A 23,160-nucleotide genomic window follows, 5' to 3' on the forward strand; every position below is an offset into this window, starting at 1 on the left:
ATTGTTAATTTTTGGCTCATCTATTGACCGTTCATTTGCGCCCCCTGTTGTGGGTCCGTGTCACTACACTTTCACAACAAGGTCCAACAGATGCAGCTTCAGGCTCCGCAACCTTGGTAACCAGTGTCGCAGACCGAACGGTCCGCCCTAAAAATCGCTCCCCCCTGCCTTCACTGTGCATGCATCATTTTGGAGCATCACCAGTAATTCATTGATTATCACCTCGTTTCTGCGTAAAACTGACTTTAAAATGATTTGAGAGGTTTTACTTTGTCATCTGATGGTTAATAATCACATTAATCAGTTTGATCACTTTCGGTGTAGAGAGTCAAGGCTCTGTCAAACGTAGCAAGAATGTGCAGGAACCATGTCAGACACGGCAAATATTTCCATAATTGGACGCTGTCGGGGGAAAGAGGCGTGGTCAGCAGTGTCAGAACGCATCTGGATTACCTCCTCCACACCTAAACAATGGCATCCAGTGTGTATGTAGACAACAGGTAGATGAACAGACTGCTGTGCGACAGCCATAAAAGGCGCTGAAGATTGTCCAATATCAGGACAGAGTGGGAGGTAGTGCTGTGTTCCTCCTTTTGCACAGTCCCTGCCAGTACTGAACACCAGAGTACAACCAATGTATGGACCGGACTCACACCATATGTGTCAAAGCCGGCATGGTGCAGTCATTCACTCAGTCGTGCAATCACATCAGTGCTCGTCCTCCACTTCCCAACGCTATTGACCTCACGTGTATATGCGTAGAGTAGATGCTGGACTAATGGTATGATCGCTGTGTGTGTGTGTGTGTGTGTGTGTGTGTGTGTGTGTGTGTGTGTGTGTGTGTGTGTGTGTGTGTGTGTGTGTGTGTGTGTGTGTGTGTGTGTGTGTGTGTGTGTGTGTTCATAATGGCTGAATGAGTAGCTATGCATGTGTGCAGGGCATGTGCACACTGTTGCCCGCTACTGGACACTGCTGGCAGTGAGCCATGCTTTCGCATGTGTCAGAAGCAACCTTTCCAGGGAACTTTAATTACTTTTTTTGTGTTTTGGCTCATTGCAGCATCACAATGCAACTCTGTTCACTGCAATGATTGGATTATCATATGGGATTTATTTTTGCGTGGTTGATTCCAGGACACAGCAGCCGGGTGAGAGGCTTTTCTCCACAGACTGCGGTCCCAGCTCCACGTCCACTCTGCACTGTAAAACACTCCTGGGCCATTGTTGGAGGTGATATTCATGTTTATTAATGTTGTCACAGGCTGGCACAACAGTTCCATCTCATTTCTCCTTCAAAGTTAGAAGGTGATCAGTAATAATTTGTATATTACAACGGTGAGATCCATTCAGCTCCGAGCCTGACGGGTGCAATGACGCGTTACTGCACATGAGACCACGGAGAGGCACAGCTGCACAGCTAAGAATATACACATATGATGGAGACAATAATTGACATTATTTATGTCGCCCATGGGAAGGAATGCAATATCTGTACTGTAAGGTCTATTGTGGAAATAACAGCTTGTTCAGATTTGTGGCAGCATGTGCGCAGTTGTGCACGGTGCTTTCAGTTTGGTAGTGTGATGTTCACATTCACTGCATGATGAATGCATGGCACATGCATATAAACAGTTCCTTTGCGGTCCGTGGGGAGGGGGCATTGGAGGTGGACATTATTATACTTGACACATGCAGGTCAGGCTTTGCTGTGCCAGACCCATCTCAAGGTTCCCTCGTATGTGTTCAAACCATTTTGGATCTACTGCACATCTATAAAATAAAACTGTTTCCTTTAAATGAATGGATTTGCAAGTTGTGAATGGTGTCCATGGAGTATTGGAGCAACCGTAGAGCTGACAAAATTGATAAAAACAGGGGAAAAAAAACAGTATTGCAGCCAAAAATTTGCATTGTTTCCCCAGTTTGATTAGTTTGTGTGCATAAAGTAAATGAATAATTTTGCGATCACATGCAACCACTGGAAACCATGAGGTGGTTCAGCGAACAAAATCCATTCTGTGCACAATAAATGTATTTCTGTCTTTGTTATTATCCACATTATCAAGGAGTAGTAATGTCTCTTGCACTCGTCTGTGCACGGCTGGCAATTTAGTGCGCTGCAGATGCTTATCACGTGTGCGCGAACACATCATATGCTTGGCTGCCTCTAAGTTTTGAAAAATTTAAAGGGGAGTCCCTGTTAAGTCCTCTTTTCACATTATAGCATAGAGCCGGTTACTGCTGGACTCACTTGGCTGATGGTTTAATTTCTTGCCCATTTTTGAGCCACTTGATGGGCGCGTCGGGGTCGGCCACCTCCACAGACAGCTGGATCTTCCTGCCCTTGTCCACTGAGTAGGCAGGGTCCAACCTTCTCAGGAAAGCTGGCAGGAAAGATTTCAAAATTTACTGTAACACAGTGAAATTGCCCATAAGTGCTAACCAGAGGCGCACATATGCTAACACACATTCCACCCATCGTCTCAGTGATATAAACTCTCCCCAGAGGCTCGTAAAGGCTGAGCGTAATTAAAACCTCCTGCGCTGAAGAGCCCTCATTTCCTTCCACCTCTTTCCTCACACCTCACCGTCGCTCTTCTTGGGCTCCGCCCTCATCTTCTTCAGCCTCTTCAGCATCCCCCTCAGGTCTGTGATGCCGTACTGAAAGGCAATCTTCTCATAGTCACAGGGCTTGGCAGCCTTTAGGATTTCCCACACATCCACTTCTTCTTTGGGTTCTTCTTGCTTCTTCTCCCTGAGTATGATTGAAACCAGAATGAGACCCAGCCCCAGATTTAAGAGCATGGACGAGGTTTTATAGGGGATCCTACCTTTTCTTCAGCAGGGCGCTGAAGTCGAGATCACCTGCATCCTCATCTGCATCTCCACTGGGTTTAAAAGAAACATCAAACCAATTTAAAGTTCCAAATAATCATCACAGCGCCTTTTATTACAACACTGTAACAGTAGTTATGAGCTAATATAATTCAATAATAAATTCCACTTCTTGCAAATTACACAGACCTATAAATAGGCTCAGAAATGATAAAGCACAAACAGAGCACAGGAAAACATAGCTGGATGCAGAGAAATTCTAATAAATTAGTGCCTGCAGCTAAATCTTCCAAAAGATCTCATCCTGTCTTCAGCTACATGCAAAAATAGGATGAGTGAGAAGAGACAGCAAAGCTTTCAATGAGGAATACAAGTTTCCACTGTGCCCTAAATTCAAGAGACTCACAGAAATTGTAAGCACATATAAGCAGCAGTCAGACGTTTTAGAAGCAGACACACAGTATAATGCCCAAACAGAGAGAGCCCTATCTGTATGATGTATGACACACGGTTTAAAGTGTATGGCACAAATGGAATTTTGGGGCAAATGTGGAGCATTTACTCATGTGATTATTTATGGGCATGTTTGGGAAATAGCATGAAATAAACCAATCAGATTATCACCTGTCATCCCATTTAAGGCATGTGTGCTAGTATTTAGCACACTGCTAACCCAGTAGGAGCGCTGTAGCAGGCAAAAGAGACATGAACAATAAAAAATCCTGTCAAAGTATGACATCACACTGAAATTAGACTAAAAGTTGTGACAGCTATCGGGTGTGGATTAAAAGTGGGTGTATCTGTTGCTACGTAGGAAAATCCTTCTCAGTATTAGGGAATTCTTACTGACTACCATAAGGCTGACATGGTTCATTTGGCCTTTGAGAGGGGCTTCACATGCATAATACTGAATGAATGGAAGGGTGAGGCCCTCACGAGTGTCCACATTGAGACACATTACCTGCAGCACTTTGAAAGGTAAGCTAAAAACTGTTGACTGACTGAAACTCAAAACTTTGTGTCCTCATGTGTGCTGCAAAGTGCAGGTTGTTACACAACTTCACATATGATCAGCAGTGTTATATTTTTCCATCCACCCTTTTCAGGTTTCAAATCCCACAAAACCTCAGAGAGGTCGCCGTGCGAGATCTCAGTAATATTGAGGTGCTCTGATCGGGCTGCACTTTAACCGCTGCACACGGACAACACCATTAACATCGCAACATAAATCTATTATTATATTGTGCCTAAAACTCTCATGAATATATTCTCTGGGTTTATAGATGTTGTTATTGTGTTTATTTTATGTAAACATGTGACAATCACAGTCTGTTTCTCTCTGTCTGTCGCTTCCTGATCATGTCGTTCTGGGGAAAATTGAAGTTTGCTCTTTAACGTCTTCATTATTGTTCTTTACAACACTGTTTGTCCTCTTTGTTCCAGACTAATATATGAGGTCTGTTAGAAAAGAATCCGACCTTTTTATTTTTTCAAAAACCTGATGGATTTGAATCATGTGTGCTTGCATGAGCCAACCTTGAACCTTCGTGCACATGCGTGAATTTTTTCACGCCTGTCATTTGCGTCATTTCCTGGTAAGCAGTCTTTGTGTGAGGTCATGTGTCGTGCGCTCGGCGGATTTTCATTTCAAGGAAAAAGACAGAACAACTGGAGCAGCGCCGCATCAAAATTTGCCAGAAACTGGGCGACAGCCAGGTGAAAACCATTCGGATGATTCAGACGGCTTTCGGTGACTTTTCAGTCGTGTGACTATCCGAGAAATTGTGGAAGAGGTGGGCATGTCACAGCATATCCTGTGAGACTTCAACACGGAGTTGCTTTTGCTCCGCCGTCAGCAGCTTCGTGCCGAAGCCATCGGCATGAATTTTACCGCCACTCTTTTCATGGCCAAATCTTCTGTCACAGTGGAATGTGCCGAAAAAGTGCTGATGTCCACCTCTTCTGCAATTTCTTGGATAGTCACACGACAGTCCCACATCACCACAGCGTTCACTTTGGAAATGATCTGGTCATTTCAGCATGTTGATGGCCGACCAGAGCGTGGCTCGCTCTCCACCGTGCGGCCGTCTTTGAACCAGTTGTACCGCTCCTTAATCTGTGTGATGCCCAGAGGATCGTCACCGAAAGCCATCTGATTCATGCGAATGGTTTCCACCTGGCTGTCACCCAGTTTCTGGCAAAATTTGATGCAGTGCTGCTCCAGTCGTTCTGTCTTTTTCCTTGGAATGAAAATCCGCCGAGCGCACAACACATGTCCTCACACAAAGGCTGCTTACCAGAAAATAACGCAATCAACAGGCGTGAAAAAGTTCATGCATGCACACAAAGGTTCAAGGTTGGCTCATGCAAGCACATGTGATTCAAATCCATCAGGTTTTTGAAAAAGATTAAAAGGTCTGATACTTTTCTAACAGACCTCGTATATAATATGTCTGAAATTCAGTTTGCGTTTATTAAATTCCGCGCAGATTAAATGTAGCAGACACAGATTATTTGTTATAATTGTTTAAACAAGTTTTCAAGGTATCATGCAGCAGTCTCTTATTAACGTGACGAAAAGCATAAAAAAATTACATTTTTGTAGTGTAATATTAATTTACAATTGTCATCATGTGGATTCTCTATGTTGTTGTGACTGCAGCGACTCTCTGGCATGCAAGGGATTATGGGATACATGAAAACCCTGAATGACCGGAGTCCTTGTTTATTAAAGCTTCTAAATGTTGCGCAACAAAATTTAGTGTGTAAGTCCAAAAACATCCATATTTATCAATGAAATCAATATGTAGTAGTTGTTAATATTCTTAAATTGATGTGTGCATCATATTTTGACAAACACTTGGTGCATCAAGGTGAAACTTGGTACACTAAGTGACATCACTAAGACTTTGGTAGGGCATGTTTCAGTTCTAACTGTGGCCACCAGTGAGGCAAATACAGGACTTACTTCATAACAGCAAGTTTTACTTTCATGTTTTTAATTATTTACTGTAATGTGATGGCCACACTCTAGTGGGTGTTTAAAAGGCACTTTTTATGACTTAATACTGTGTGTAAGTTGTGTACGTTCCAGGACTGCAATTTCCCTGTGTGTTAAATTGGAACCACTGTGACTGTGAGCGGTGAGTGGGTATGGAGGCTCGTCACAGCTCCATAGGCCAGCATTTGTGCATGTAGAGGGTAGAATGCCCCATTGTAGGGATGGTTTTCTATTTTGTGCATTATGTGTGTGCAGATTTAGACTTGAAATAAACTCCATAAACACACCGGTGTCCCGTGTGTGCACCAATGAGCCAGAGGAGACACTCCCACTGTCCCCTGTGTTGCACCACATAACCGTATGTAGAGTTGGGTCGACATGTATTTGTTCTTTCAGAACAGTTTGAGGGTTTTGATAGCATACAGGAGTTGCAAGCGAATCATAATGTGAGCTCAAAGTGCAGCCTGTCAGCTTTAATTACATCTACATCAGTGGAACAGCGATTTAAAAAAAAAAACATCAATTTTTCTGTGTCGCGCCTCAATTTAAAGAGAACAAAATTAATTACACAGTTGGTTGTTCAGCAGGTGTGTGTGTGTTATCTCCTCATTACTGAAGGGACAATTCAGCAGATAAAAGAGTTGATTTCAAGTGGTACATATCCGTTGGAGTTCGGTTAAACCAGTCAGTAAGAAATGGGATCAGTAGGACACAATATGGTAAATCTGCCTGAAACAGACGGTCATCAAATATTGAGTGACAGAGCTTGAAGAAGATGATTGAGGGAAGACACCAAGGAGCCCGTTATAAGCTTCAGCGGCTGTGACTGGAGACATTTAGCACAACAACCTACAGCTTCACTGTCAAAGTGGTGGAGAGAAAGACTTTCTTCAAAACCTGTGTGAGTTCTAGGCTCAAGGTTGCCTGGACGGCAAATTATGTCAAGACTTTGTGGTCTTTTTTTCTTTGCAAATTCTTTTAGTTGATGAGCCAGTGGTCAAGTTCAATTTATTTTCATTTATATTGCGCCAAATCACATCAGAGTTGCCTCAAGGCACGTCACACAGGTAAGGTCTAACCTTACTAACCTCCAGAGAAACAGTGGTAAGAAAAAACTCCCTCTGAGGAAGAAACCTCAAGCAGACCAGACTCAAAGGGGTGACCCTCTGCTTGGGCCATGATACAGACATAAATTACAGAACAATTCATAAAACGCATATACGGAAACGCTGTTGGTGCACAGGACAGGAGGGTCTCCAGCACAGACTTAACGAGACTAAACAGAACTTACAATCCAGCCTCAGTGCACCATCATGTGCACATAAACATGTTTGGTGGCAGCTGTAGCCAGGTGTCAATGAATATACAGGGGACCAGTGTTGCCACAGTTACTTTGAAAAAGTAATCTAATTACTGATTACTGATTACTCCTTGAAAAAGTAACTTAGTTACTTTACTGATTACTCAATTGTAAAAGTAACTAAGTTAGATTACTAGTTACTTTTTTAGTTACTTTCCCCAGCTGCCGACAACAACTCACTTTATAGTCACCCTTTCTTGACTTCAATGAAAATAAATACTTGTTTTATAAAAAGTAAAATAAAGACCTCTTTCTTGACCTCATATTTAACTGTTGACAGCACTGTAACAGTAAAACTTGCAATTTCAAACCTACATTGTTTAGAAATGTAACTATTAAATTCTAACTCTCTAAACATTTTACTTGTCGAAATTATTATTATTTTAAGCAATATTAGTAGTTGTAGTAAAAAACGGCTTCAAAACTGGACCTTTAATCTAGGGGTGTTGTGGGGGGGGCACATCCCTGCCCCACGCCCCCATTCCATCTGGATTCGCCCCTGCTTTGGCGTTTCAGCACAAAGAATGGATAACATTTATTTATGCAGAAAACAGGACCAGATTTACAGGTAAGAAAGTTTTATTGTGTTTTCACATCATGTGGTCCTCAGAAAGAGAGTTTAGGTGCATTTGAGTGGAAAATAGTTAGTTATTGACGCGTCGCGGAGGAGACGATACGGAGCAGCTCAGCTCAGAATTCTAAATAAAGGAGGGGAAAAAGTATAAAAATGTCTTTGTAAAGCTCAGTGCAGGTGTGCTGATCACCGTGCTTTAAGAGGTGAGGACGAGTCGAGCAGCTGCAAAAAACCGTGGATGAAAAGCTCACAGCTCACTTAAAGTGGACAGTTCAGTCGAACCCCGACCTCCTGCCCACAGACCAAGTTTAATGCTGCTGTCGACCCACAATGAAAAATAATAGTAACGCACAGTGACATGGAGAAGTAACTTTAATCTGATTACTGATTTGGAAAGATTAACGCGTTAGATTACTCGTTACTAAAAAAAGTGGTCGGATTAGAGTAACGCGTTACCGGCATCACTGCAGGGGACAAAATTTTAAATGTTCTAATCATATTCAAAACTACACCACATGATTTGTATGATCATAAAGATTCCAATAAGGTAGTTTGGACTATCTGTGACTGAATGTTCTGGAGTTATGGGGTAAAAACAGCAAAAATGGTGACGAAGATCAATTTCTAGCGGCTGTTCAAGGATCTGCAAGTTTTGACACTTTTCAGCAATAGAAGTTGCCACTTGCTGTCAACCCCCTCCCCACAACCCCACATGTGAAGTGATGACCACAAAGTCATCATTCAACCACTTTGATTCTAGAAGGTGATAAGTCCACTGTGTGGTGGACGCCAAGGAATGCCTGTTGTTTCTCACTGTGAACAGGTTTGGCAGCTTGTTGACAGCACAAAGTGTTATCTTTTTATTTTTTTGTCTTTAGTTTTTTATGCTGTAGTTGAGGGCTATTGAACTCCTCAGAGAGCACGATAACAACCAGCAAACTCAAAGCCATTTGGAGTGATCATGTCCATCTTATGGATGAGTAGTTCATCCAAGGAAAACATCGATCCATGCTGCCGCTGCCATTCCGACAGTGTGAGTTCTTCAGTGTGCTAATGTTCTACCTCACAGAGCACACGTGATCATCAGAGGACTGGATGAGTGATGCTGCTGTGTCCTGGAGACACACCAGTCACCAGCAGTAACACACCCACAACAAAACCAGCGTTAACAATAATCCTTACATTTGTTTGTCCAAGTACACGTGCACTCACAGAAATATTTAACTCTAACTTTTAAGATTTATGTAATTTCATTACATGACAAATTCCCATTTACTTTTTTAGATAATTTTAATACAAACCTACCAAATAAACCTTACATGATGCATATTCATTACTGTAATAAATCCTATTTATTTGAAATGCATAATCCTCAGCTTTATGTATTTATTCTTCTTCTTTGTCTTTCAGCTGTTCCCGTTAGGGGTCTCCACAACAGATCAATCGTTTCTATCTCACCCTGTCCTCTGTATCTTCCTCTGTCTCACCAACCACCTGCATGTCCTCTCTCAGCACATCCATGAACCTCCTCTTTGGTCTCCCTCTTCTCCTCCTGCCTGGTGGCTCCATCCTCAGCATCCTTCTCCCTATATACTCTGGGTCCCTCCTCTGCACATGTCCAAACCATCTCAATCTCGCCTCTCTGACTTTGTCTCCAAATCGTCCCACCTGAGCTGTCCCTCTGATATGTTCATTCCTAATCTTGTCCATTCTTGTCACTCCCAAAGAGAATCTCAACATCTTCAGCTCTCCCACCTTCAGCTCTGCCTCCTGTCTTTTTGTTAGTGCCACCGTCTCTAAGCCGTTCAACATAGCTGGTCTCACTACTGTTTTGTAAACTTTCCCCTTCACTCTTGCTGATATTCTTCGGTCACAAATCACTCCTGCCACCTTTCTCCACCCACTCCACCCTGCCTGCACTCTCTTCTTCACCTCTCTACCACACTCTCCATTACTTTGAACAGTTGACCCCAAATATTTAAACTCATCTACTTTCACCACTTCTACTCCTTGTAACTGCACTATTCCACTGGGCTCCCTCTCATTCACACACATGTACTCAGTCTTGCTTCTACTGACTTTCATTCCCCTTCTCTCCAGAGCATATCTCCACTTCTCCAGACTAGACTCAACTTGCTCTCTACTCTCACTACAGATCACAATGTCATCTGCAAACATCATAGTCCATGGGGACTCCTGTCTGATCTCATCTGTCAACCTGTCCATCACCACTGCAAACAAGAAAGGACTCAGAGCTGATCCTTGGTGTAATCCCACCTCCACCTTGAATGAGTCTGTCATTCCGACTGTGCATCTCACCGCTGTCACACTATTCTTGTACATGTCCTGCACTACCCTAACATACGTCTCTACCACTCCAGACTTCCTCATACAATACCACAGCTCTTCTCTTGGCACCCTGTCATAAGCTTTTTCTAAGTCCGCAAACACACAATGTAACTCTTTCTGTCCTTCTCTGTACTTCTCCAACAGTATTCTCAGAGCAAACATTGCATCTGTAGTGCTCTTTCTCGGCATGAAACCATATTGCTATGTATTTAGTATTAATAAAATATAATTACTCTAAATCAATAATAATGACAGTATTTATTTAAAATACATAAAGTATATTGTTTGAATTGCATAATAATTATGTTACCTATGCCATTTATCTTGTATAGGTAACTGAATTAAAGTGAGCAGTTTGCAGAAGAAGCATCTATTGATTTTTATAACTGAACTGTCTGCAGAAGCTAAATTAATTAATTAGTAAAAATAAATACCTACACCTAGGTATAGGTATTTATTATCTATAAATACTTATAAATACCTATGCCTACATGCTCAGTCTTCTCGCCCTGATTGGTGTCAAATTTGAAAGAAATAAATCCATTTGAATTGATACCCAAGTTTACACTTAAGGACATCAACAAGGAACACGTGGCTGAGAATCAGGATACTATTTATTTTTATTATTATAATTTTTTTTTTACCGACAGCAAAAAAAACTGTCTCCTTCTGGCCACAATGACGTTGGATCTGTCTTGGACTACCTCTCTGCATCCTTGACAAGACACTTCATGTGCATTGCCACAGTCTACCGGTCTACCCAGTTGTAAATGGGTACCAGCTTTGACTGGGGAAGTCACCAGCAGTGGAGCAGCTTCATATCCAGGGGGACTTGTGAACTTTTCTCAGCTTGAATCTGCAGGAAAAGCACTTGGCTGATGGGTGTGTTCCCTCTGTTCTCGGCTATGCAGCACTATCCTTTGAAGTAAAGTTTGTGTTGAAACATAAGGAGGGAATGATCAGGATTGGCTGATTCAGAAAAAGATGATGGTGAAGTTATGGAGGAGGCACCATATTAATTTTTTTTTTTTTTTTTTTTTTTTGGCATCCAGTGACATCTTATCAATGGATCAGATGGGGGAGGTGATGGTTTGAAGGCTGCAGCAGGTTCTTGGACCCCAATCATCTGGGATTTCCCAGCCATCAAAGCAGGCTAAGGATCTGTCAAGGAGCGCATGTTTGTTGACATGAAACAAGATTCCCACAAACCCACGCACAGGCATCTCTAGATAGATTCGACCCTAAATGTAGATTTTCTCCACATCCACCATCTTGTCCAGGAATCGATCAAGACAGTCTTCCTCGGCACCGAGGGAAGACAATACTCTTTGTGCATGATTGACTTTCCATAATTGGCAGTTGTAGTGACCCTCATCTTGGCATGACAGATTGCATCTGCAAGCAAATCTGCAAGAGAAATGTAATCTAATGTCAAAATGTGACTTAACAGCAAAAATGTACTTTTTAGATACAATATATAAAGCAAATGCACAATTAGGATTTTTGTCAAATCTAACATTCACTGCACTTTTTTAAATGAAAAAACCTTTAAAATTCTAATTAAAAATGTCCCTTTTTTGCCAAGGTGATCTACTGACCCCAAAAGACGGCCTGCTGATAACGCAATGAGAAAAAGTGGTGCTGCAAAACATATTACTACTTAACACATTTAAAACCGTTACCCTGTGGTCCTGTTAGCTACAAATGAGAGCAACAAGCAGTTCCATTTGTCGATTGATGGGCATTCGCAGGGCGTGGCCACGTGGTGATCTGACTTACGTATACAGTGTTTAATGATAGGATGGGTAAACCCAGCACTGTCACTATGAGTTTTTCTCCATGCTGGACTGCTTAACGGAACCAAAGTTCACTTGATTTGTTTCAATACAAGGTCTTTCACAGTGAGGGGATGTCAAAATCCAACCCCTCATCCACGTTGTGACATCTGTGTAATGGATCAAGTAGGGGATTGCCTGTTGGAATGAAACATGGTGGGGACCTTGCATGCATCATTGCTGCTGTGGTAACCATGAAAGCCCAACAGGTACCTTTAAACACAAGAAGGCTTACTGAGCTCTGGTGGAACAAGAAGCCCTCAGTGGTGGATCAGGTGGAGGAGGTGATGGCTTGTAACCCAATGGTTGTGTTGGCGGACGAAAACTGCAGCAGGTCCTCAGACCCAGTCATCTGGGATTTCCCAGTGGCTAAGGATCTATTAAGGACTGTGTGTTTGTCAGTGTCCAATGACATTCCCACATTAGACAAAGTCACACAGAGGCATCTCTGGATTGAATCTGGATGTAGAATTCCACCATGCCTTCCAGGAATCTACCTGGAGACAAATTTCCTCATCACCAAGGGATTGTCACAACAATGTTAACGAGTTAGCGATCTAACATCTCTGCAAGATGTCTTGTAAATGACTTCAGAGGTATTTTCTGGCTACAGAAACCAGTGATTTTAGATTTAGTGGTGATTTCTCCTTAACGTTTACAAAATATCTGAGAAAAAGTGTCAAACATATTAGATTTTTTTGTTTTACAGAAATACATCTGTTTCAGGGTGTATTCCACCATCTTGAGTTATTTTGTTCGAGCAAGCTGACATGATGCTGCCTCCACTCGGATTGGTAGTTGCCCAATGTTTGCATAAAACAGACTTCTTGTCTATTTTGGCCTCACCTCGTTGGTAAGGCCAAATCCCCCTCTCTGACTGAAAATGAATCACAACTCCTCGTGTTGCCTCTGTTGCTTGTAGCTACTCTACACGCAAACACATGAATGTCATTATACATTAAAGTTGAACATAAACGTATATAATTTGGTTTAGCAGAAGTGTCCCATCAACCCACCTCAGAAATGCGCTGCTTTTCTGTTTGAGGCGTCCAGGTGACTCCTTATTGGCTCCCCACGTTAAATTTGGGATACAGTTGAAAATCCGCTGGTCAACTGTGATGGATTCTACATTATCATCGCTCCCACTGTCTTTAGCCAGAACACACACACACACACAGTTTGCACTACGAAACCAGTTCTTTAGACAGTAATTAAGCCAGCAGGCTCTAATATACGGGTGGCTAGTCGTGGTAACAATCAGGCTAACGACTGCGCGCTACACTGCAAGCTGAAGGCATTAGACAATCTGAGCAGCTGAGCAGCCAACAGCCGCTGTCCATTTGTAAGAGAATGTAACATGAATCAAACAGTTTGCGGTAAACATTAGAATGTCTGTGTCAAACTAATTTGATGCCACAATTCATTTACAGTAGGTTATATTCATATTAAAAAAAATAGATTTTTGGTAGTATGGAACATTTTCTAGATTATTTTCTCCATTTCAGTACACCTATAGTTGGGATCGAACATTTACATATGTAGCAGCTGTGCTCTGCGTTGTGTTGTTATGACTCCACCCATTCACTCCCCTCGGGACGCGAACTCACAATCTCCAGCATGGAAGTCGAACTCTCTAACAAGAAAGCTAAAACCCAGGGCTCTGGCCTTGTGACCAGAGAATCCATTTGAGTGTTGGGAGTGAGGTTTACTAACTACATCTGCACAGTGACACCTGCTGGCCTCTGTCACACATACACTCATGGATATGTGTCACAACAAAAATGGTCTTTCGGTGATTCCTTTGAACTGTTCTTTTGCTGGGGCAGAATGACAGAACAACAATTTCAATTTTCAATTTCACTTCAATTTCAATTTATATAGCGCCAAATCACAACAGAGTTGCCTCAAGGTGCTTCACACAGGTAAGGTCAAACCTTACTAACCCCCAGAGCAACAGTGGTAAGGAGAAACTCCCTCTGAGGAAGAAACCTCAAGCAGACCAGACTCAAAGGGGTGACCCTCTGCTTGGGCCATGATACAGACACAAATTACAGAACAGGGTCTCCAGCACAAATACCACACCCATCTCTGGATGGAGCTGCACCTTAAGAAGCAAGAAAAAACAATATCAAGCATCTGAAAGACAAGAAATACAGCATAATTTGTTAGTATTAAACAACAAGAAAAACAAGAAATACTAAGGTGATTGCCGGCCACTAGCCCTAAACTTCACTAAACGCTCCGTTTACTAATAAAATGAATTTAAAAGTAAAAAACATGGAAACATACTATGCCAGTATGCTAGCCATATGAAAGGGAAAATAAGTGCGTCTTAAGCCTGGACTTGAAAGTTTCCACAGAATCTGACTGTTTTATTGATGCAGGGAGATCATTCCACAGAACAGGGGCACGATAAGACAAAGCTCTGTGACCTGCAGACTTCTTATTCACCTTAGGGACACAAAGTAATCCTGCACCCTGAGAATGCAGAGCCCGGGCCGGTACGTAAGGTTTAATTAGGTCAGCTAGGTAGGGAGGTGCCAGTCAGTGAATAATTTTATAGGTTAGTAGCAGAACCTTAAAATCTGATCTCACAGGGACAGGAAGCCAGTGAAGAGATGCCAAAATGGGTGTAATGTGGTTGAACTTTCTGCTTCGTGTCAAAAGTCTGGCTGAAGCATTTTTAACCAATTGCAGACCCCTAATGCTAGACTGCAGTAAACCAGAAAATAGAACATTGCAGTAGTCCAATCTAGAAGAGATAAACGCATGGATCAGGGTCTCAGCATCAGCCATAGACAGGATGGGACGAATCTTCGCTATATTTCGCAGGTGGAAGAAAGCAGTCCTAGTAATATTTCTAATGTGGAGGCCAAAGGACAATGAAGGATCAAAAATTACCCCAAGGTTCCTCACTTTGTCAGTGTGATGTATGACACACGAGCCGAGGCTGAGCATTAACTGGTCAAATTGATGCCGATGTCTGACTGGACCAAGAACCATCATTTCAGTCTTATGAGAGTTTAAAAGTAGTTTAAGTTTGTTTCTAGACATCCAAGTTCAACTTCAACAACTGCAAGGCAATCTTCTAAGGATTTTATGTGAACAAGATTACCAGCAGTTATTGGCATGTATAACTGAGTATCATCTGCAAAGCAGTGAAAGGTAATCCCAAAACGCTGCAATATGTGCCCAAGGGGTGCTATATAAACAGAGAAAAGCAGGGGGCCTAAGACGGACACCTGTGGAACCCCAAATTTCATGTCACTAAGGTTAGAGGTAGTGTTACTGTACAAAACACAGTGAGAACGACTGGTCAAGTATGACATCAGCCATGCAAGGGCACTCCCAGTAATCCCAAAATGATTTTCCAGCCTATCAAGTAGAATATGATGATCCACTGTATCAAATGCAGCACTGAGATCTAACAGCAACAGAAGCGTATTGGTGTCCAAATGCATTCCAAGCAACACACACCATTAATGAAAATCAAACACTTTTTGTGTACAAATTATAATTTACTTTGGGTTTTCTGAAATAAAAACAGGGTCAAAATTCCACACAGTGAAAAATATACCAACATCTACTTAGAATATTAATTTACTCTTGCTGAATGTATCAAATGTTGTAAATCATCTTGCCAAGTCTACTTAACTTGCTATTAGCAATCATAATTAACTACAGCTGGCAGTTTGTTTGCTCATTTGATTAACCAATTCATGCAGCTCTGCAGATTCCAAACTCCTGCCCCAAAATCAACACCTTCAAACACGTTTAAAGATTACAGCTGACCACAGTGGCAAAGAAAAATGACCTCCAGACGTACATCTGGAGGTCTTCAGGTGTGACTTTCAACCCCAAGGAGACCATACCAAGTAGGCAGCCTGATGGTGGCAGCATCATCTTCTGGGGTGTTTTTCTGCCAACTGAACTGTGCATTAAACAAAGTGAATGAAACAATGAATAAGGAGGACCACTGTGTTCCAACAGGACATTGCCTCCAAACACACATCAAAGCTGGCCATGAAATCAATCGAACAGGGTAACATTAAACATGGAATGGCTTTCCTAAAGTCCTGAGTCCAACCCCATCAAAACTATCTGCACTGTGCTCAAAGGTTGAGTACAAGATATATCAAGAATGCAGACACTCTGCTTTGTGTAAAACTGATCCTGTCAGATCTGAGAAGGTAAGCAGAGTAGGTCCTGTGTGTGTGTGTGTGTGTGTGTGTGTGTGTGTGTGTGTGTGTGTGTGTGTGTGTGTGTGTGTGCGTGCGTGCGTGCGTGCGTGCGTGCGTGCGTGTGTGCGTGTGTGTGTGTGTGTGTGTGTGTGTGTGTCTTGCCCAACCCAGTCTCACATTTTTTTTCATGTTCCTGCAGCTGTCACGGAATGTAGTAGAATGAATTTGTGAAAATGTGCTTTTCGTAACAATATCACAAACCAATAGATTAATGTATATTTCATGCTGCTGAATCATGACATGCCCTGAGATATGGTAGATCTTGCCTCAGGTAGACCGTCTGCCAAACCCCAGTGCTGTACTGGTTCAACTTTAGCTACCCTGGACAAAATTGGCAGCAGCCAAAAGACGAAGGTGCTTAACTGTGGATACTGGAAGGTAAAGTGGATAAACATCTATGACTCCCCATGGATGGGATGCCAGGCCATTGCAGGTTACTTCCTCAGCCAAGGTTGGTGTCATTTTACAGCTGAGTGGATGGGGACAATGCAGATGACGTGTCTTTTCCAAGAACCAAGACCCAGAGAGGACTGTGAATCAAATCCAGGTCTACATATTGGTTGCCCATCTCCTCATCCCACTGAGGTATTGTGCCAGGAGAAAAATACACATTTATTCAAACTTTACCAATTCTGCCAACTGCTCCAAGTGGTATTCTTCCAGAAGCTAGCTGATGGCCACCATAAATGGCTGATCAAGGTGACACCTGCTAATGGACATTCAACTAAATATTTGGTGTTCTGTCTCTATTTCTGACCCTGTGTTGAGTAAAAAAAAAAAATAGAAAGAAAAACCTAAAGTGAATTACAACTTGTGCACCAAATTGTTAAGGTGTTATATGGTATAGATTTTGTCCAATCATTCTCCCCAAGAAAAAGAATAGAGAAATCATTGGAACCCCAATACTGCCAGGACATTTATGGTCACGTTGAGTATCCGTAAACTTCTGACTATACAGCTGTATTCTCGCTGGACTGTTTGAAATAATCACATTTGAGAGACATTGAATAAAACCTTAGAAAAGCCAAAGAATATTGGAAGAGATCTGGCTTTATATCTTACCCTTACAAAGTTCTCCCACCTTCTTGATCACCTATGTGCTGCGTAAATGTTCCCACAAAACTGATACGAGGAAGCTGCTGAGGTAAGCAGATCTCCACGGTGGAGGTGTGGCTTGGAGGTTTGGCATTTTGTTTGCATGTACGTCCCTCTCCGTGCTTCAGGCACTGCAAAAAGGCCTAAAACTCTACACCGCAGATGACAAAACACAGCATTTTATCATCGAGTTCCACTTGAACTAAAATAATAACATGATGCACAAATGTCTACCAACAGACTCTGGTTATTTTAAGATTGCCATATGTTGGCTTTGACCTACGTGCATAGACCACAGATCCATTCTGGTTAAATATCGTAGTACTTTTTCATATGTTAACTTTTCTTCATACGGTGTAAGAAAAAGGCCAAAATTGCAGTAGCTGTGTTTGTCTCCACAAAATACCCGTTCTTTCCCTTTGATATCTTCTCAGTTGGCTCATCAGTCACACAGTGTGGCAGCATGGAGATGGACAAAAAAAAAAACAGCCTCACATGCCAAAGGCATATCGTGGAGAATTTGGGCTATTTCAGGCTTGAAACATGAATTAAAACCTGGAATAAAAATTCCAGAGATGATAGCTGAAGAGGGGAGAGAATCCAAAGGATGGTGTTGGACCGTGTATGTCTGCAAAATGTCAGGTTCGATTGTTTTGTGCAACCGAAAGAATGATGAAAGCTGCAAAGAATGAAACAGATCAGCATGCACTCTGTGTGCCTTCTGGAGGTTACTCGTTCATTATCTCTGCAGCAAAATATCAAACTTTTTACCAGCTTTTCACTTTTGATTCTTCAACCACTGGTCCTCATATCAGAGATGTGCAAATAAAGCCACTGGCATTCTGTCTAATGCGTGACATCATACTGTGTTTTTCGTGTTAGGCCCCACTCACAATCCGCTACACATGTTGCGGACACGCGCATGTCACAGGGAGTGGTAGCTCACAAGCCGTGTGGCAGAAATCCAGGGGAATTTTGGGAAAGAGTACAGGCATGGTACTTGTCAGGTACCGGCTGCATGCCTGATTTGCACGTGGCGTGGAGAATATTGCACCGTCAGCCTGCGCATGATCATTGCCTGAGGAGTGCATGTGACGGCAAATTACCATTTCCGTAAGCCTGGAGTACGAGCCGCCCCTGTGACGCAAGTAGAGAGCACATGCCAATCACTCCTGACTAGCGTGTGACACAAACCAGGAGTGCATATAAAAGGAGGCTCACCACCACCTCTGCCACCTGGTGTTGTGACATCAGTGCCTGTGGAGGTCCAAGACTCTCAGAAATTGCGGCGGTATGGTGTCAGGCATTGGCGCTTTCAGCCATAATCTTTATTCATGAACAGCGCTCAATATTAAGGCAATGAAAATAACATGTAGATGTAACGTATCATTTTAATACGAGCCTTGAGGCTGCGCCGCTATCCAAAGTGCTGAAAAAGAGAAAGAACCTACTGTGGGTCTGTGCTACATTATAGCACAGTGGCACTCATCACGATGGAGGTCACATCTGTTTCCTCAAGGCACTTCAGACAAGTAAGGGCTAACCTTACCAACCCCTAGAGGAAGAACACAGGTGACAGTGCTAAGGAAAAGCTCCCTCCCTCTGATGATATTGAGGAAGAAACCTCAAGCAGACCAGACTCAGAGGGGTGACACTCTGCTTGGGCCATTCTAACAGTTACAAGGTTTTTACAAAGTTTTTACCAAGCTGAGAAAAAGAAAACAGGAACAACAGAAAAAAAAACAGATAAAACAATAGCCAATAAAACAGTGACCTTATATTAATGAGACCCAGACTAAGGAGCTCAGTGGGGTTGACAACTGGACTGTTTGGATTTGAGGGTGGATCCAGAGTAGTATATACAAGATCCTTAAAATTAGGTTTGGGTTTAAGAAGTTCCACGCGGGTTGAACGTAGCAGACACAGAATATTTGATGTTGCTGGAACAGCCAGTGGAACATCCAGAATTTTACTGTTATCCAATGAAGTAATGGGCATTATGTTTGCAAAACATAACCCTCTGAGCTCTTTATGGGCACGCGTGTGGAAACCAGCCACAGTCTCAGCTTGACAAATTTACCTTCCTGCTACATAAACTGCACTATCAAAATAGTGGATTTTCTGTGCTAATTTCTCCACTAAGCTAATGGATTCCACGCTCACATTAATCATCTGATCACATCTCTCTTTAAAAAAAAACAACAACCCCATGCGTCACTAGCCTATCTACTGTTCACATTTTGCAGTAGCGACTGATGAATGTCATTTTCAATTGTATTCACTTGTTTATTGGCTGTGCTTAATTGATTACCTTTTCTCTCTACCCAATGTCCTTTTTTTGTATGTTTTGCAATTTGAAATTGCTGAATTAAATTTTATTTGTTGTTAAGTGACACATAATGTGATTTGGAAATGGTGGTTTACCATAGAATGGAAAAATGTAGCATCAAGATGTAACATTTGCTCTGCCACGTACGAGGTTGCGTTTAGGGGTCTGGTGTGTACTATGGAATATTATCCTGATGTGCCCTCTTCTTCCCTTTGCCAGTGCTACATGGTACACAATCACCCTAATATACAGTATATACCTGCAGTCTTGCTCCTATGTGTGCCATGCGCTGTGAGCACACCACACATAGAAGTGAAAAGTGAGATGTACGTCTGTCTTGTGGGCCCCACAAACAGCAGGTGTGGAGCACTTCTGATACACATCACCCTTACAATAACCGTGAGTCACTCTTACGTCTTACTGTCATCGCAAAGCCCCTCCTGACTTGCTTCACCCGTACTGTGGGAGTATGAGGCCCGTACGTACTGTGTGCCTTTTTAATTTTTCGCAAGATCGGTAGAATTTGCATGTGCCGGACAAAAAGTGTCCATAGGGAGTCTGCAACCTTCTGTGATGCTGCACACACACAAGTGATGCACACATCTCAAGCACATCTCCCTGTAGACTGCACGTAGAATCACGTACGGTGGGTTGTAAGTGAGTCTTTACCTGCATCTTCCAGCTGCAACTTTAATGAGGAGATTAAATGATCATTTTAAAAAGTGATCACTAAACTAGCCTCAGGTGTCAGTGTGAAGGTGGTTTCTGTTATGTGTCGGACGCAGCCCGGAGAACCGACCAGCGTTTGAAGGACCCAGTATAAAATAAGCAGAGCACGGTACAAAGGATAACAGAGTTTAATAAACATAACAGTGCTGTGAAAAAATATAAAAGTGCGCGGTCTGGCGTGGTGGATTACGGTGCGCTCCCAGCAGCGCTAACGGTCCGGAGCCAGAACCAATTCGGACCCAAGGACCCCGCCGACACCCCCCAGGTGGCCGCGACAAACCGAGTCTGTGAAAGAAGGAATCATTATGTGAGTCCACACTCAACACACAGAGAGAACGCTTAAAGGTGTACATACAGCAAACACTTCCTGGCTTAATTACTAATCAGCTTCCCACCCTGCAGGCATGGAACATCCAGTTCACAAAACTCCACTGCAGAGGAAGCTGATTACACGACCAACATACAGCTCAATACAATAAGGTGTGAGGGACACCACATTTACTGACTGTATAAATGTTAGTCACAAAATCTAACGTACCTCAGGAAGTGTGCTGATGAGCGTGAGACCTCACCCCCTCCTCTTTCACAGACCGTGCATCAAACCTGGACGTTCTCTGCATCCACTGATGATGAGATGGCTCCCGAGACGACGATCTCACCCGTCTGGTCACAAGGTCGAGTCTCTGGCAAATACACACTGTGTACTCCAGTCTTAAATGCCACCATGTTCCAATCCATGTAGATGCACCACAGCTGTGAGTCCTGATGAGCCGCAGGTGATCAGCCTCAGGTGATCAGGGTGAGGTCCTGATAAACTCAGCTACACAGCCACTCAGTCCCAAATGCAAGCCACCTGGAAGGAAAAACAAAAGACAGGACAAAAGACAAACAAAAAGGCAGCCAGGCCCCCCCAGCCACACAACAGGTTTCATTCACATGACTTATGTCAATACAGTAGAGGTGCAAAAGTGCAGCGGAGTTTAAAAACTAAAAAATGCCAGTGAACCTGAGGATCGTGTTTGCTGTCGGATTCAAACATTTTGAAAGTACAAACTGGAAACAGCACAAACATGCAAAGGGGCACATTGTACCATTTTAAGCCTGTGACTAAAACTCTACAGTGTCTTTTACACAACAAAAACCTCAGTGTCAATTCAACTCTGTGTTAAAACTAACACCAACCCTGAGTTTATATACGGTGCATCTGGAAAGTATTCACAGTGCTTCACTTTTTACATATTTTGTTGTTACAGACTTGTTCTAAAATGGATGAAACTCATTATTTCCTTCAAAATTGTACACACGATACCCCATAATAACCATGTAAAAAAGTTTTGTTTTGTTTTTTTTAGATTTTTACAAATTTATTCAGCTGGTTTGATTAAAAAGATTTGTGCCTCAGGGCAATCCTGTCTGAGGTCTACAGACAATCCCTTTGACTTCATGGTTGGTTTGTGCTCTGACTGTCAACTGTGGGACCTTATATGTAGACAGGTGTGTGTCTTTCCAAATCATGCCCAATCAACTGAATTTACCCCAGGTGGACTCCAATTAAATTGTAGAAACATCTCAAGGATGATCAGTGGAAACAGGAGGCCCATGCTCCAAGTAGAACTATGAGATCGGCCAATCAACTGACTCTGGAAGTGCTGAGATCCCGGCTGAAGACCAGGGGAGACCATGCATTTTCAGTGGCGGCGCCGAGACTCTGGAATGGGCTTCCTTTGAATGTTCGTATGGCCCCATCTTTAAACATCTTCAAGTCTTTATTAAAATCTAATTTGTTTGCTCTGGCTTTCGACTCAAGCTAGTCGATTCCTGATTTAGTTATGATTATCATTTTAGCCATTTTGTTCATGTTGTGTTTTTTTATTATTACTATTATTATTTTTTGGGTGTGTGCAGCACTTTGGGCAGTTTTTCTGTATTAAATGTGCTATATAAATAAAACTGACATTGACATGAGTTCAGTTTTGAGCTTCACGGCAAAGACTGTGAATACTTATGTACATGTGATTTCGTAGTTTTTTAATTTTAAATAAATTTGAAAAATGTAAAAAAATTTTCATGTTGTCATTATGGGGTGTTGTGAGTAGAATTAATTTATTCCATATTTAATAAGGCTGTAACATAACAAAATGTGGAAAAAGTGAAGTGCTATGAATACTTTCTGGATGCACCATACGGCGTTGTACCATATTCAAGAGGGATTTTTTACAGGCCCGACTTATACTCCAGTGCAACCAATGTATGGTTTTTTCCTCTTCAAGAGGCAATTTTTTAACAGGTGCAACATATGTATTGTTTTTCCTCTTCAAGAGGCATTTTTTAACAGGTGCAACATATACTCTGGTGCAACATATGTGTGGTTTTTCCTCTTCAAGAGGTATTTTTTGACAGGTGAAACTTATACTCTGCTGCGATTTATGTATGGTTTTTACTCTTCAAGAGATATTTTTTAACAAGTGCAACTCATTCTCTGGTGGGACTTATGTATGGATTTTTCCTCTTCAAGAGGTATTTTTTAACAGGTGCAACTTATACTCTGGTGCGACTTATGTGTGGTTTTTGTTCCTCTTCAAGAGGTATTTTTTTGACAGGTGCAACTTATACTCTGGTGCGACTTATGTATGAATTTGTCCTCTTCAAGAGGTATTTTTTAACAGGTGCAACATATACTCTGGTGTGACTTATGTGTGGTTTTTGTTCCTCTTCAAGAGGTATTTTTTGACAGGTGCAACTTATACTCTGGTGCGAGTTATGTATGGATTTTTCCTCGTCAAGAGGTATTTTTTAACAGGTGCAACTTATAC

General features: G+C 42.2%; 1 protein-coding gene and 1 long non-coding RNA gene across 4 annotated transcripts in view; both read right to left on the bottom strand.

Annotated features, from left to right (window-relative positions):
* The window catches only part of mybpc2a (myosin binding protein Ca), a 182,255-nt gene that overhangs the window by 44,959 nt on the left and 114,136 nt on the right, over positions 1-23,160 (bottom strand). For all 3 annotated transcript variants that reach the window (XM_034190181.1, XM_034190180.1, XM_034190182.1), the window contains 3 exons: positions 2,831-2,887; positions 2,588-2,754; positions 2,251-2,383 (listed from right to left, as the gene is read on the bottom strand). In XM_034190181.1, coding sequence (XP_034046072.1) covers positions 2,251-2,383; positions 2,588-2,754; positions 2,831-2,887 — 357 coding nt within the window. The remainder of the gene's footprint in view (positions 1-2,250; positions 2,384-2,587; positions 2,755-2,830; positions 2,888-23,160) is intronic.
* Positions 11,097-13,103, bottom strand: LOC117527716. The gene is made up of 2 exons (XR_004565593.1): positions 12,970-13,103; positions 11,097-11,525 (listed from the first exon to the last, which is right to left on the bottom strand). It is a non-coding gene; the product is annotated as an uncharacterized LOC117527716 (long non-coding RNA).

This window comes from Thalassophryne amazonica, chromosome 16 (genome assembly GCF_902500255.1).
Source record: "Thalassophryne amazonica chromosome 16, fThaAma1.1, whole genome shotgun sequence".
Classification (NCBI taxonomy): Eukaryota; Metazoa; Chordata; class Actinopteri; order Batrachoidiformes; family Batrachoididae; genus Thalassophryne; species Thalassophryne amazonica.